General features: G+C 41.7%; 1 protein-coding gene across 2 annotated transcripts in view; it reads left to right on the top strand.

Annotated features, from left to right (window-relative positions):
- Nucleotides 1-17004, top strand: part of VAV2 (vav guanine nucleotide exchange factor 2) — a 337587-nt gene that overhangs the window by 232984 nt on the left and 87599 nt on the right. For both annotated transcript variants that reach the window (XM_033962034.1, XM_033962033.1), the window contains exons 5-6: nucleotides 6991-7096; nucleotides 16059-16157. In XM_033962034.1, the coding sequence (XP_033817925.1) occupies nucleotides 6991-7096; nucleotides 16059-16157 (205 nt within the window). The remainder of the gene's footprint in view (nucleotides 1-6990; nucleotides 7097-16058; nucleotides 16158-17004) is intronic.

Raw genomic sequence — 17004 nt, 5'->3', positions numbered from 1 at the left:
GCATCAAAGTATTTTCTGATAGTTCTGAGTTTCCATAGACCCGAAAAGCATTTTTTAACTAATAAATCTGTGTGAGCATTTAGAGTGAGGTGGCGGTCTAGGGTGACTCCCAGGATTTTAAAAGAGTGGTCAATAGGGAAGTCCTGACTATTCAAAGAGATTGATAAGTCTTTGATTTTGTCGTTAGGGCTTGCCAGGAAAAATTTAGTTTTGTTGGTGTTGAGCTTCAATTTGAATTTGGTCATACATAGTTCGATTTCCTTTAGAATGGATGATAGATGAATCTTTGTCTTGGAGGTCAGAGTAGTAAGGAGAATAACAATGGTGATATCGTCCGCATAGATATAAAATGTAATCTTTAAGCTTTGTAGTAAGTTCCCCAATGAGGCAAGGTAGATGTTGAACAATGTGGGAGAAAGAGGGGAGCCCTGCGGGACTCCGCAAGAGTTAACCCAACTAAAGGATTTTTTATTATCACTGTAGACTTGATATGACCGTTTGCTCAAAAACTCCCCAAACTATTTTAACACGTTACCTGAAAGACCAATTGACTCCAGACAGTCAATCAGAATAGCGTGGTCAATTAGATCGAAGGCACTACTTAGGTCTAGTTGTAGAATAAGAGCACTGGTACCCTGACTGAATAAGGTATGGAGGAAGTCCAGTAGTGATGCCAAGACAGTTTCAGTGCTGAATCCAGAATGAAAACCAGACTGATTGTCATGCAGTGTGCTAAATTTGTCCAGATACATTACTAGTTCCTGGTTGACCTGTCCTTCCACTAGCTTGACGAATAAGGGAGTGCTCGCAATTGGTCTGTAATTAGATGTCAGTTTGGTAGATTCTCTAGGGTTTTTTACGATTGGGGTGATCAAAATCTGGCCTAGATCCTCAGGGAAAGTACCGGTTAGTAAGAGAGAAGAAAGCCAGTTGTATAACATGGCTTTGAAAGAGACTGGAGCGACTTTCATAATGTTTGGGGGGCAGCAGTCTAATCTGCAGTAGGAAACAGGGTAATGTGACTTGCCCAGGGTCACAATACCATAAAATCATGGTATTGTGTCTTGCCCATGGTCACAATACCATAAAAGGGTGTGGAAAACCTATGAGTATGGCTGAACCCAAACCTTGACATGACAATCCAATTCCAACGTATCATGAAAAACGTTTATGGCAAACTCTACTGGGTTAGAGGACTAAAACCCTACCTAACTCATCAAGCAATGTCCAACATAATAATATCCATAGTACTCTCAATCTTTGACTACTGCAATGCAGTCCTGCTGGGCATTCCAAAGTGCATGATCAGGCAGATCCAAATAGTACAAAACACAGCAGCAAGATTTCTGCTGGGAAAATCAAAACAGATGAGTGCCACACTGCTACTGAAAGAGCTACAATTGGCTCCTGATTGAAAGCAGGGTAAAATTCAAGATCATGTTGCTGACACACAAAATCATTCATCTTTTGAACCGCAATATCTAGCAACCAGAATGTACAACCATATATCAACACACACCCTGCGCTCGAGCCAAGAATACCTACTGGAAATACACTCCTTCAGAGACATCAAATATAAAAGTGTCAGGACTAGAATGTTCTCAGTGATGGCTCCTGTGTGGTGGAAATCCCTCCCGAAGGAGTTAAAACTAGAAAAGAATACCAGAAAGTTCAAGAAAGGAATAAAGATCATCCTTTTCACAGAACACTAACAAAAAAACATTCAGGGGGCTTAGCAACCTGAAGGAAATAGGCAACAGCCCCCCTGACATCCCCCCATTATTGGTTGGGAGGAGGGGTGCCCATTTACTCCTGCCACTGGCCCACCAAACCACCGACACTCTCCCAGTCGTTGATTGGCAAGAGGGATGCCCACTCCCTCCTGCTGCCGGCTCCCCTGAACCTCCCCAACTGCTAACACCCCTGAACCCCCAAACCCCACTCCGACACCCTCCCAAACACCAACATCCCACCCAGAAAGCCCTAAGCCCACCCCAACATAACCCCTCCCCACTATACCTTTCGAAGTAAGGCCGGCTTGAAGGATGCCTCTTCAAAATGGCAGGCCTTTCATTTCTGGGTGAATCCTGGGATGCACCAGGGAGGGGCCAGGTAGGCCCAGATACCTAAGGCGCTTTCCATAGGCCAGTCTTAATTCAAAAGATACAGGGGAGATCTTGGGGTGGGGTGGGGTGTTTGGGGGTACTGGGGGGTTTAAGTGGTTGGGGGGGTTCAGGACTGTAGCAGGAGGAAATGGGCATCCCTCCTGCCAGTCAATGATGGGGGAGTGTTGTGGGATTGAGGGGGCTGGCAGCACTCACTCCTACTGTCTTCAGTGGCACTCCTTGCAGGGACAGCACAGGCAGCGATTCACACATTGCACGTGACTGACCCACAAGCCTTCCCTCTGATGTCGAAGAGAAGTTTTCTGGGTCAGCTACTTACATGCAGTATGGAAATTGCTGTCTGCATTGTCCCTGCAAGGACTGCCACTGAAGACAGAAGGAACTAGTGTGGCTTGAACAAGAACTGGGTCGACTTTGGAGGTTGGAGGACAGGCGGGCAGGGAGAGATCCCCGGCTATGGCAGGGGGCGAGCAGGAAGGCGAGATCCCCAGCAGGGGCAGGTAGGAAGGCGAGATCCCTGGCAGCGGCAGGGTGCAGGCAGGAAGGCGAGATCACCAGCGGTGGTGGCTTCTACAGACGAGTGGGAATATCCTCCGTGGCAGCCAGGCCATGTACCCCCAACAAGTGGCCCACGTACCCCTAAGGGTACGCGTACCGTGTGTTGAGAAACATTGATCTAGTACTTAGAACTGCTGCCTCAGCACCCTGAGGTTGTAGGTTCAATCCCAGTGCTGCTCCTTGTGACCTTGGGCAAGTCATTTAACCCTCCATTGCCCCAGGTACCATAGTTAGATTGTGAGCAGGCCAGGACATATAGGGGAAAAACTTAGGGCCTGATTCTTTAAATAGCACATAAGTGCACCTATATTGTAGGTTCCACTTGGAGCAGTTGTCAATCAACCACTAGGCACCACTTATAGAATCCTGCCTAGTGGTACTTAGGCATTCTAGAGGTAGATGCTGATACATTAGGCCAGGTTTTACTTAGCCTAATTTACCGGCGCCTAGCAACACCTAAGTCAACTGCCCCTATTCTTTACCTCTAACCACACCTACTTTTCAGGTAGGCATCAGAAGGCACCTTGCCTAAGGTGTCGCTAGGCATCCTAAGGGTTCTGCACCAAACTTTTAATTGTACATTAAAAAATTTTTTTTGATTGGCTGAACAATGGTGTGGTCAATTACTATGTCAACATTGGCGTAGTAAGGAGTTGGGCGGGGGAGTTGTCTTCATGGGGGAGCCAGCTCCTGTCCTTCTTTCTGCCCCCCCCCCACTACCACAGGTGCGCTCCATTTCCCTTCCCTATACCTCGTTAATGTTTGTGGCATGAGCAGCAATTCTAAGTAGCTGCTCGCGCCAGCGTTGGCTCTTCCTCTGATATCAATTCCTGGACCTGCGCCTAGGAAGTGATGTCAGAGGAAGAGCTGATGTTGGCATGAGCACCAGGTTGGGGTTACTGCTCATGCTGCAAAAGTTAATGAGGTACGGGGAAAGGATGCACGCGTGCAAGGCAGAAGGGGGCAGGGAAGGAGCGGGTGGGGGTGGGGGTGGGGGCAGAGAAGAGGGCGGGGGAGGGGCAACACTGCCCTGAGCGCCTCTCACCCTCGCTACGCCATTGCATGTCAAGCCAATTTAAAAAATTTTTTACACAGATTCCAAACTTAGGCGTTGCTAGGCCTCCTTGATTAGGGCACTTAATATAGACGTCCTATAGAGAATCTGGCCCTCAGAGTACCTGACCACTGTTCAACTTAAACCACATAGGGTCCCCTTGGGATATATAAGTGGTATATAAATAATAAAATAAAAAATAAAATCTGCGCATGGCTGTACTGCGAGCCTTTCAGCATCATCCCCTCAGTGAGCTGCTTATGCTGGATAATAGAGTACCAGATTTGAAAATCCTGAAAGAAGAGAATGTTGGGCCCAGATAATGGCTCTTAAGTAGTTTCAGTGATGTCTCTCAGGCCTAGTTTTTCTAGCTTCCATTCTAATGGATGATAAGCACAAGAATGCATTAGTGGTTAGGAAAACCAGAATTTGTGGTCTGGAAACGCCCTTCCATACTTGTATATCTTGTATCTCCACGCTGCAGGATGCTGTTCATTTAAGCATGAGAAAACAAAGAAATGTCTACATTAAAGCAAATATGTTTTTATTTATTTCTTAGCCTAGTTTACAATGGATCCTTGTTGAAACATAAAACAGAAAGATGGGGAGACAAAAAACAAATGAGATTCATAAGGAAGGCGGTTTATAGTTTACTGACTGATTGTATGAAACAAAGATAACAAAAGGGGGAGGGGATGTAATTACAGCATCGGGTAGAGCTCAGAGCTACTCAAGTCAGAAATTACCTGGTTTAAAATTTAGTTTAGTTCCTATAATAGGCAAGCAACGGCAATATTAAAAATGAAAACAGGCTTTCACTTCTTACACAGGAATACAATAGTTGCTTTCTGTCCTGAAAAATTGTAAACATCATGAATGTTTTGCAGCAAGTGAGATGTCTTAAAACAACCGAAAAAGTCACATTTATTAGTCCAACAAAGAGAAACACCACCGCCAGAGAATCATATAGTATCTTTAGGAAAGAACTAAAAACCACATTGTTTAAGAAATTTATAACCTAACCAGACTTCTCCCCTAAAATCGGAGCCTCCTCCCATCCCAAGGAGTCCGTCTACCCTCTTCTGCCAAAATTTCTATCTTTAATTGTTACCAGTTTTTCCCACTGGTGCCCGTCCTTCTTTCAAATGTACCAAGTTAACAACTTACTTCTCATCAACATCTTATGTTATCTTTTTCACCTTCGCAGTCTTGCACCTTTGTAACTCAAAGCGCAATCTCCTTTCTCTTCTCCTACTTATGCTCTGAATATCGTCGACTGTATAATGCTACTCATTGTGAAACCATGTAATACACAGCCCTGTAACTCTCCTGTTACTATCACTAGATGTTCAATGCTATACTCTGTAATTCGCTGTCTGTACAGTTTCTCTTCATTGTAAACCACCTAGAAGTCGCAAGATTGTTGGCGGTATATAAGAATAAAGTTATTATTATTATTATTATCTGTTGCGGTCCTAACTAGGATCCCAGTTTCGGCATGTTGTACCAAAGTTTTACTCCAGAGTACATCACGCCAACAAGGCCATTCTCTTACACTTTACATTCCTACCTCAATATTCACGGAGCTTAGGGGCAGAGCCTGCCTGTGAATATTGAAAATTTGTGAATAATTTTTGGGCCGGCTCTGACCCACCCCTGCCTCTCTCCCGCCTTCCCCCCCGGCATCCCGGACCTTACCTGGTGGTCTAGCGGTCTTTCGGGGCAGGAGCAATTTTCCCACGCTCCTGCACCGTGCAGATCACTCATCCAAAATGGCTGCCGTGAGTTCCCATAGTCTCTTGAGACTACGATGGGAACTCATGGCAGCCATTTTGGATGAGTGATCTGCACGGGGCAGGAGTTTAGGAAGATCGCTCCTGCCTCGAAAGACCGCTAGACCACCAAGTAAGGTTCAGGGAGGTTCGGGAGGCAGGAGGGAGGTGGGGGTGATTCCGGATTTAGGAAATTGCGAACAATCGAAATCGTGAGTCCTAAAACCACGAATTGGGAGGGGGAAGTGTTCCGACAAGTATCTCACTAGTCCCCTGAGGAAGGCTTGAGCCGAAACTGGGATCCTAGTTGGGACCACAACAGATGAGAGTATTTCTCTTTGTTCAATTAAAAAATGTGAATCTTTTGGTTGTTTTAAGACATCTCACTTGCCTCTTTTGTTGTGTTTTGTTGCTGACCCTATTGAGGCTGGTTTTGTGCATTTCTCTTTGTGCTTTTATTCTCTAATCTTTGGCAAGATGTACATTGGTTTTCTCAGTAACATTTTACTGATCCTTCATTCTAGCACAGAAAGGAGCCTGTAGCTAGAGAAGCAAATAGCAGTTTGTCAACAGATATATATCATGGCATGCTTCCCACAAAAAATAAAACCCGTTTTATCTAATGATATGATTTTTTAAAATCAGTGTTAATCATTTAAGCACAGACCACTTAATGTGAGAACAAGATTGAGATGTTAGAATGGGGTGCGGTTTTGAAAAGGATTATCTCCTCTTTTAAGATTTGGGGTTTGGGGCGAAACGATTGTGTTTGCAAAGATAATTTGGATTAAAGAACACAAACTTGGCTATGCTAGGGAACATATGGTCCTATTAAAGACCTACAATATGGTGTTTTACCCTGTGCTTGTCTGGAATTTATTAATAGGCTTGTATTCACAAAGGAGACTTTGCCATAGGCACAACATGGCAGAAAGACTTCATGATGAGAGCTTTATTGTGATACCAGCCAAGCATCTTGCAGTATTGAATTATGCCAGGAGAAAGCCATACAGGATGGAAGCAAGAAATGTGGCATGAAGGAAAAAGAAGAGGACATAAACTCCCAGAGCTGTCAGGGGATAAGGAATGGAGGGGGTCTAAGGATTTGACAGGAAGGAGGAGGACAGCTGAAAAACCTAGCCTTGCACAGCTTAACTGTCCTTACACCAAGAGATAAAAATATTAATATTTGTCACAGGACAACTTGGACATTGTTGAAGGAAAATAGCAGTATACAAATCCAAAGTATTAGCAATAAGTTAAAAGGAAGACTGAATATGTGTGTTTGTGCAAGAGTGTACATAAAAGTAAGCCACAGTGGGAAAATAGTTTATGAATCAGTTTCAAAAAATATTTCTGTCATCTAATGAAGTAATGTGGTGTCTCTCATTAGAATATTTAACCAGCATGTGAAATAAACTTAAATACGATCTTGTCTCTTTGCAGCTGTTCTTATTTCTCATTTTTTTTCCCATCGCAGTGAGCATGACGTGGAAGAGGACGATATTTATGATTGTGTCCCTTGTGAGGATGAAGGTGATGATATTTATGAAGATATCATCAAGGTTGAAAATCAGCAGCCCATGGTAACCCAGGTGGCCTTTTTAGGCCTCTTCTTTCTGTGTCTTCTAGTTCTTCATTTTCCTCCATATACTACTATTACCTTCAGTGGCATGTCTTCCAAACACAGTTTTTTGACCAGATGAGACCACCATAAGAGCAACACTTACCTCACAATCCTTATAACTGTTCAAGATGCAAAAAGTTATACAATGACCTAAATTGAGATCTGTGTTTTGATATAGGATGCTAAGGTTGGGAGATATTTTATGGGGCTATGGATCTTCTCCTATACTCTTTATGGACTAAGTGGCCTGTTTTGACAGCCATCTTTATTTCCCTATGAATGTTATGATTGCACCCACCTAACCTGAGGTGGGTGGGCCAGCTCCCCATCCCATTATTTTTCATTTTCTTTATGGCTTTAGTAAGATGATAGCTCATCTTTAGCTGAGTAGGAGCTAACCTTCTAATGAACTTAAGAATGAGGAGGTTTCCTGTCTGCAACTCCCCCCGATTCCTGGAAGTAAGTTGTTCTGGAGGACAAAGGTTAGCATGGATATAGAAATATGTTAGTGTTGTATTAGTTCAGATATCTGACTGTGGGGGTTGGGTTGATTTTTTTCTGTATACTTCTTTGCTGCATTTTTCTATGTGTCATGGACATAGCCTGAGGCAGCCCTTCATTGTGATTAATGGGTTGAGTACTAAAACTCGGTTCTTAATTTGAAAAAAATGTGCTCAGTTGGTTTCACAAGCCAGCAAGGAAAATTATACTCTCACGTTGTATCAGTTTGCTCACTTTTAATACACACACAAAGGAAAAGTATTCCTCTTATTTTGTAAACTTTCCAAGTATTCAAGAAAGAGTCAAATATTGGGTCATTGGAATTAGCAGGAATTTTCCAAGCATACTTCTTCCTACCAGCTTTATGTTTGCTATATAGACTTAGGAGTCCTTTTATTAAGGCGTGCTAACTGATTTAGCACACACTAAATGCTAAGGCACCCATAGAATATAATGGATGCCTTAGCATTTAGTGTGCACTAAATCAGTTAACATGCCTTAATAAAAGGACCCCTTAGTATAAAGCATTTTCATCAGACACGAAAAAACAACAATCTGACACTAATGGAGCAAGTAGGATATGTAGGGATATAGGACATTATGGAGAAATATCTTTTCCCCTACACTGTAATCAGTGTATATTTTTTTTTATTATTAGGATTATTTACTACTGTTTTAAAGAAATCTACCCAAGACAGTTTGCAGCAAATGTATCCTGGACTTAGGCAAAATCAATAATTGCAGTAATCTAATTATAGTGTCAACACAACACCCATTATAACATCTTAATAGACAGCATGGAGGTAAGCAGAGGTAGAACATACATAAGATAAGAACATAAGAAGCACCATCTCCGGATCAGACCTTCGGTCCATCAAGTCCAGCAATCCGCACACGTGGAGGCCCTGCCAGGTGTACACCTGGAGTAATTTTTAGTCACCCATATCCTTCTATGCCTCTCGTAAGGAGATGTGCATCTAGTTTGCTTTTGAATCCTAGGATGGTCGATTCCGCAATAACCTCCTCTGGGAGAGCATTCCAGGTGTCAACAACTCTCTGCGTGAAGCAGAACTTCCTGATATTTGTCCTGAACTAGTTCCCCCTTAGCTTCATTCCATGTCCTCTTGTCCGTGTCAAATTGGACAATGTAAATACTTTTTTCTGCTCTATTTTGTCGATTCCTTTCAGTATTTTGAAGGATTCGATCATATTCCCTCGCAGTCTCCTTTTCTCAAGGGAGAACAATCCCAGTCTCTTAAGTCGATCCTCGTATTCCAGTTTCTCCATACCTTTTACTAGCTTCGTTGCTCGTCTCTGCACCTTCTCCAGCAGTTTTATATCCTTCTTTAGGTTGGGAGACCAATGTTGGACGCAGTATTCCAAGTGGGGTCTGACCATTGCTCTATAAAGCGGCATTATGACCCTCTGCGATCTACTCGTGATTCCCTTCTTTATCATGCCCAACATTCTATTTGCTTTCTTTGCTGCTGCCGCACATTGTGCTGACGGTTTCAGGGTCCTATCTATCAGTACACCCAAGTCCTTTTCTTGTTTGCTCTTACCCAGAGTTGCACCTGACATTCTATACTCATGTTCCTTATTCTTTCTGCCTAAATGCATTACTTTGCATTTCTCCACATTAAACTTCATCTGCCATTTCTCTGCCCATTTCTCTAACTGACACAAGTTGCTCTGGAGTTCCTCGCTATCCTTCTGCGATCTGATTGCCCGGCATAGCTTTGTGTCATCTGCAAACTTGATGATCTCACTGGATGTTCCTTCTAGGTTATTGATATAAATATTAAATAAGATCGGCCCAAGTACCGAGCCCTGGGGTACACCGCTAGTCATTTTCTCCCAGTCGGAGAACTTCCCATTTATGCCCACTCTCTGTTTTCTGTTCTCCAGCCATTTGCCTATCCATTTTTGTATATCCTCCTCTATTCCATGGCTTTGTAGTTTCCTGAGAAGTCTTTCGTGTGGAACTTTGTCAAACGCTTTCTGGAAGTCTAAGTATATTATGTCCACCGGTTCTCCACTATCAATTTGTTCGTTCACAGTCTCAAAAAATTGAAGTAAATTCGTTAAACATGATTTCCCTTTCTTGAAGCCATGTTGACTGGCTTTCATCAGGTCGTGTGTATCCAAGTGCCGGACTATGTTATCGTTAATCAGTGCTTCAACCATCTTTCCAGGGACAGATGTAAGGCTCACAGGTCTGTAGTTGTCCAGTTCTCCTCTCGATCCTTTTTTGAACATTGGCGTGAAATTCGCTATCTTCCAGTCGTCCGGTATCTGTCCAGTTCTGATTGTCAGGTTGGCAAGTTTTTGCAATAGCTCTCCGATTTCAACCTTCAATTCTTTTAAGACTCTTGGGTGAATTCCATCTGGTCCAGGGGATTTGTCACTTTTAAGTTTGTCGATCTGGTAGTATATCTGGTCCAAGTCCACTTCTACTGTGGTGAGGCTGTCTTCTATTACTCCTTTAAACACTTCCACTGCTTCTGGTATTGTTGCGGTGGCCTCCTTCGTAAAAATGGACGCAAAGAAGGAGTTTAGTCTGTCAGCAATTTGTTTGTCTTCTTTGATGTACCCTTTTCTTCCCTGGTCGTCCAGCGGTCCCACCGCCTCTTTTGCGGGTTTTTTTCCCTTTTACGTATTTAAAGAAGGGCTTGATAGAGTAGCAGGAGCTGGAGAGAAGATAAGGGTAAGAAACTTAAAGAGAATTGCACCTGGAGTCAGAAAAGGTGTATAAAATGATCTCAGAGTGCATATGGTAAGCAGCCAACGTTGGTCCTTGTGGTAACTTGTGACTATATAGTTAGCTCTTTCTTCCATTAAAGGTATATTATACAGGGTGCCCACAAAAACACTCCTTGATTTTAAATGGTTACAAAACCAAAATTTATTGGAATATTCATACGCCTTTGAGGCTACAGTTTCATCAGCTCATAAAGTTTCATATGGTATCTTGATTACATACATTCAATGTGCGCACCACCTGTTTCTTGGCAAACATCGATGCGATAATCGAGCTCGGACCAGATTTTCCGAAGCATATCCGGCGTGATCGCGTTTATAGCTTCAGTGATGCGTTCCTGCAGATCATCCATAGTTGCGGGTAGTGGTTGTACATACACTCTGTCTTTCACATACCCCCAAAGGAAAAAGTTCCAAACAGTAATGTTTGATGATCTTGGGGGCCACTTGAGGAACACCCGGTTCTTTTGTCGCGTTGCATTGTCTGAAGGTTGCAGCTTTTATAAGGGTGAAAGTGCAAGTAGTTGTGTAAGATCTTGCTAACCATGCTTTTTGGGATTTGTATTTGCTGTCATTTTATTTATAAACATATTCCAATAAGTTTTGATTTTGTAACCATTTAAAATCAAGGAGTATTTTTGTGGGCCCCCTGTATTCTCTAATCCTGAGTTACATTGCTCTTCTTTTCTCATAAATAGGCAGAAGTCAAACGTCGTGGTCAGAAAGTGAAGTGTGCAGGAAATACTGTTGTGCTGGGCTAATACTGATGTATAGACCATCAGTAACAGCATTAATCAATAGGATTGTGCTTGGAAAAAAAATCTTTATTTTCCTCTTTGTTCTCTATTTCTTTTTTTCAGGTTTTTTTTTGTGGCGTTGTAGCACACACTAAATCATTTAACATGCTAAAAACCATATGGACTGTGCTAGAAAGACAGAAAAAAGGAAAACATTTTTTGTCTGTTTTGGATGGGAAACAAAACAAAACAAATATTATTTCCTTGTCATCGTAAATGACAGCACATCCCTACTAATCAACAGAAGGTCTCTATGTAGGCTAAACAGATTGGGAAATAAAATGTAGCCTACATTCTTAAAAATAAAACCATATGTTGTAATTGGTTGATACTGGGTATATGGCCTTTGTCTTCTCTCACATCTCTGGCTCTGTATATAAGAGGCAGCGCCTCTTCCAGGTAAATCCCATATCCTTAGCACTGATTAAAGAGCTCCTTAAAGTGCGATGGGGAACAATGTACGGTAACAAGAAAACCTCCACAGGCTTATTTATTCTTTCCAAATTAATCTATTTATAGTTGTATTGTCAGCTGAGCTAGCAGTGGGGGTAAGGGGTACAGGAGATCAGTAGTTGGGGGCTCATCAGGGCAACATTAAAGGGAATTTGAACTCAGCTAATACCTTCTCAGATGTTCAGACTTGTAGAAAATGACACAGGGACAGAATTTGTCTCTGTCCCTGCAGTTAACCGTGGGAAACCATTCCTGTATCATTGTTTAAGGAAAGAGGGAAGAATCAGAGTACGAATGGGCACAGCAACTGACCCGCAAGCCTTGCATTGAAGAATGCTGGTGTAGAAGGAGTGAGGTTGAGATAGACACGAAAGAATGACATGGGGTGGTTTCCCATGATTATCTGCGGGGACGGGGAGTCCCCATGTCATAGGTATTTTACTGTCCCCAGAGGGCTTACAATCTAAGGGCTCCTTTTGCAAAGCCATGGTAATCACTCCAATGCCCATAGAGACTTAATGGGCGTCGGAGCAATTTCCATATGGCATACCATAAAAGAAAAAAGGGGGGGGGGTAAGTTTGTACCTGAATGGACAGTTCATACTTGCTGAACATCACAAGTGGCATTTAAACCTGGCTTTCCTGGTTTTCAACCCATTGCTCTAACCATTAGACGACCCCTCCACTCTTTAAAGATCTTATACAGTACACACACAGTACCCTTTTTCAGTTGTTTACCATAGATAAGAATGTACCATAGATAAGAATATTAGGGGCATAGTTATCAACATGGGCTACCATTAAGAGGCGTTATTTTACCATTAACACGTGCTATTTTAGCACAGATCCTATTTTATGCAATGAGACCTCGTTAACAGTAAAATAACTCATCTTAAAGATAGCCTATGGAAAATTTTCTCCCTTAATATTCGGAACCACTTGTACTGAAGTAATCAGACTTTTAACCAAATCATCCCTTCATTTAAATGGTTATGACTACCCAATTTCAAAAACTATTAAAATATTGGGAGTCACTCTAGATCGCCATCTAACATTGATAGAGCATACTGACTTAGTGATAAAAAAAAATGCGTTTATACACTATGGAAGTTAAAGACTATAAAAAATATTTTGACCCATTATCTTTTAGATTATTGGTGCAGGCATTAGTTTTATCCATATTAGATTACTGTAATATTATTTATTTAGGTGCCTCTAAGAAACTATTAAGAAAATTGAGGATAATTCATAATACAGCTGTCAGATTGATTTTTGGTTTAAAGAAGAGGGACCATGTTAGTCCTTATTACCAATTGTTACACTGGCTGCCGGTGGAGGCACAAGTCTTGTTTAGGTTTCTTGTATTTGTTTCAAGTTGATTTTGGGACTGTCTCCAACTTATCTTTTATCACATTTTATATGGTATGGTCCGATGAGGAAAACTAGAAGTCAACAGTTATTTGCTTACCCAAAAATTAATGGTTGTAAATACCAGACTTTCTTGGATAAGACCTTTGTGTTCCAAGCAGGTAAACAGCAGTCTTGGTTGGGTAAGTGCATTTGTCAAGCCATGTCATCCTACAGTATTTTTTGGAAATTGATCAAGACAACATTGTTTGAAAAATGCATTTATTAGAGCAATTGTGTTATTAAGAACTCTAACTAAAAGTTTATACAGCATTTTCTTAAATAATATTTGTACTTATAATAAATATTTTGTATCTTCCTATCATCTTGTATTTTACTGATTGTCCAGTCTTCTTTGGTGTAAACCGCCTAGAAATCAAGTCGGTTATCCTCCTATGTTGTTTACTTAATATATAGAAAAGGTCCATATAGTCATTAAAAAAGCCACTCTTTTGATTAAAGTGGATCTGACTAATGGGTTTCACTTGTGTTTCTTCATGCCTCAGATTAGGTATATGCAGGTGAGTAAGAGATGCTGAACAAAAGAGCATGTTTTATATCTTATTCTTCCTCCGTATATTTGGGGTTGACATCAAATTTTTTGAGGGGGGTGGTTACAAAGTAAATCTAATGATGTGCAGGATTTTTATACACTTGGCCGGAACAAAAAAGACTATTTCTAGGCTGCGAGTTATACAGGATACTGCAGTCAGACTTATTTTTGGGTTGAAGAAATATGACCATTTAATTCCCTTCTATCATGGACTGCATTGGTTTCTGGTTGAGGCACATATTATTTTTAAGTTGGGTTGTGTCTATTATAAAGTCTTGTCGGGTCAGCCTCCATCTTATTTGATTACGGTAATTCATTTTTCTTTGCTACTCAAAAACATTCACGTAAAACTCATGCTTTTTTTTGTTTATCCATCAGTGAAGGGTTGTAAGTTCAAAAAATTTCATGTATGCATGTGTTCATATCAGGCTTCTAGTTGGGACAAAGAATTCAAACAATTATCTCTTATGTCTTTCTCATACCCGGAATTTAGAAGGTGTTTGAAAACTTACTTATTCTTTAGATTTTTGAGTAATTAAATTCAGTGATGATCGCTTGGTTGTAAGTTGATGTAATCTTTTGTAAACCGCATAGATCTGCAAGGCTATGTGGTCTAGAAATTGATTTTTATGTTATGTTATGCTATCCTATATACAGTATGGCACCCAAAAATTGATGCTGACCAAATTGGCACTTAGCGTGATTCTATAAAAGTCACACGTCACATACAGAATCACCCTTAGCAGCCAAACGCATCACTAACATTTAGGTGCATCCATTTAGGCCAAGAAAACCAGACCTAAATACCTGCGCCTATGTTGTGCATGGATTGTGTATATTCTGCATGAGTGTGCTTAACTTTTAGGAATGCCTATGATCCACCCATGCTCCTCTCCTGGCCATGCCCCCTTTTCAGATTCATGCCCTGGAGCTTCTGCTTACCCCTTTATAGAATGTACCAGAGGGCATAATTTGATGTTGAGGGATGGTAGACTCAAGAGTGATGTTAGGAAATTCTTTATGGAGAGGGTGGTTGATGCCTGGAATGCACTCCCAAGGGAGGTGGTGGAGAGGAAAATGGTGACAGAGTTAAAAAAAAAAAAAAAAGCATGGGATGAACACAGAGGATTTCTAATCAGAAAATAATGGGTATATATTGAAGAACTAAGGCCAGTACTGGGCAGACTTGCACGGTCTGTGTCCCATATATGGCCATTCAGTTGAGGATGGGCTGGGGAGGGTGAGGATGGGCTGGAGTGAGTTTTGCCAGGACAATTTAAATGAAATCATTAATGTATAGAGAGTGTACGGTTGGGCAGACTGGATGGTCTTTATCTGCCATCATTTACTATGTTACATAATAATGAGTGTAACTTTTAATTAGTGCTAATTAGCTCAATTATAAGGTGTTAATTGCCAGTTATTAGCATCGATTGCTCTTGTTAAACAATTAAGTTGGGCACGCACAGCTTATGTCACTATATACAGAATTTGGGGTTATGAGGCAATTTTATAACAGGGTATCTCCATTTGTGCACCCCAAATTCTGTTCTGGAGTGCCTATTTTATAATGGCATGTGGATGCCCAGTCTCTGTTAAAGAATACTAAAATTTAGGCATGACCATTTATACCAGGTCAGAGGCAGGCATAATGGGCACAACTAAATAAGCCATGCAATGTGTATAACTTATATGTTTCCATGAGCTGTGTGCACAAGGTGGAGATACCGCCATACCTCTCCCATGCACGCCCTCTTGCAGTTATGTGCTATAACTCTTACATGCAACATATGCAATGTTATAGAATGGCGCATGTATACTTGCACGTCTGTCACTTTTCTTTGTGCACTTATATGTGTAAGGGTGCACTTAACTGCATTCCAGTTATAAAATTGCTTTTCACATGGGTAAAGTGAGCAGTCACTAGTGGCAGCTCATTTTGTGACAACTTTGAGTAGGATAGAAAGGGTGATGGGCAAGAGGGTGAGCCAGCCACAGTAAATATAGAGATAGTGGCCTCCAGTGAACTTTTCAGCCATTTTATTCCCAGAGCTTTTGGATAATCGGAAGAAGTTAGACTTGATGGAACTCTAGACTGTTTTTAACCAGTTTGACTTAGCGAACTATCTATAGACTGAAAAAAAGGGCATTTTGACCAGTAAGGCTGCCCTTTTGACCTGAGTTTTCCAGCTTGCTTCTTCATTAATGTAAGACCTCCATTTTGGATTTCATAGACTCTTGTTTTCCAGGGATGAGGATGTTTCCAGTCAAGCTTGGTAGTCTCAGTATACAGTACACAAAGTGATAGGCACTCTGGATTGCAGCTCTGTTGAACTGTCATAGTTCACCCACTCAGCTTTCGCTTGGGGATGCAATGGGCCTTGACTACTGACTATGAAATAAGGAAACTTAGGATGCACACACACTAAATTCTAATTTTCTCTGCCTAGAAAATTGGAATGACAGAGGATGACAAAAGAAACTGCTGTTTACTAGAAATACAAGAAACTGAAGCTAGGTACTACAAAACCCTGGAAGATATAGAGAAGGTAAGAGCTCCGTGCATGTCAAATGCCCAGGGTGCGGCAGTGTCTTACTACAGAGCATTTCTCAAAGTAGCATTTGCAGTTATCTTTTCACATTACCTCCATCTTTTCTTGGCTGCAGTGGTGCTCGACTCTGGCCACAGTACTGAGAAGCAGATTTCACCCAGAAAGTTTCTATTGCCATGTTCTAAATTCAGATTATACAAATTATTCAAGGCTCTTATAAAAAAAACCACCAACTATTAAAGGCAAATTTTCCCCGAAGGCTTCCTCCCACAGTGCCGGCAAGAAAGTGTTTTCAGTGCTCTATTCTCTCCTCTTTAGAGGTAAAGCATGGTATGTTGTCTGTAGTGAGCCTTTGGGTCAGTACTTGCTACTCTCTTCTGATATATTTTGCTCCCTGAAGTGCTGATATCAAATGAAAGAAGTGAGCTACAGCACAATGCTCTAAGTCAGGGGTGTCCAACTTTTTGGCTTCCCTGGGCCACACTGGCCGAAAAAAATGTTTCTGGGGCTGTACAAATGTGCAAACGCTGCAGCAAGACAGAGGTGGGAGCTGGCAAGACGGTAAACACCTGGGGGCAGCAGAGGAAAACACTGCATCGCCCTTGACCGGGGCCGCACAAAATACTTCACGGGGCCGCAGGTTGGACACCCCTGCTCTAAGTGGCATTCAGGAAGTAGGAGTGGCTAAAGGAACTTGATCACATTGTAGCTTTGCCTATTTCCAATTGGCTGATAACTGGTACATTCCAAGACAGTGGTTGGACAGGGCCTTTTTTTATGTTTGTCAAAGTTGCCAAACTCTTTTGCTGTAGGATGGAGGTTCTTTCCTTCTTGGGAATAATAA

Source organism: Geotrypetes seraphini, chromosome 10 (genome assembly GCF_902459505.1).
Source record: "Geotrypetes seraphini chromosome 10, aGeoSer1.1, whole genome shotgun sequence".
In the NCBI taxonomy this organism is placed as follows: domain Eukaryota; kingdom Metazoa; phylum Chordata; class Amphibia; order Gymnophiona; family Dermophiidae; genus Geotrypetes; species Geotrypetes seraphini.
This window is presented reverse-complemented; position numbering and strand designations above follow the sequence as displayed.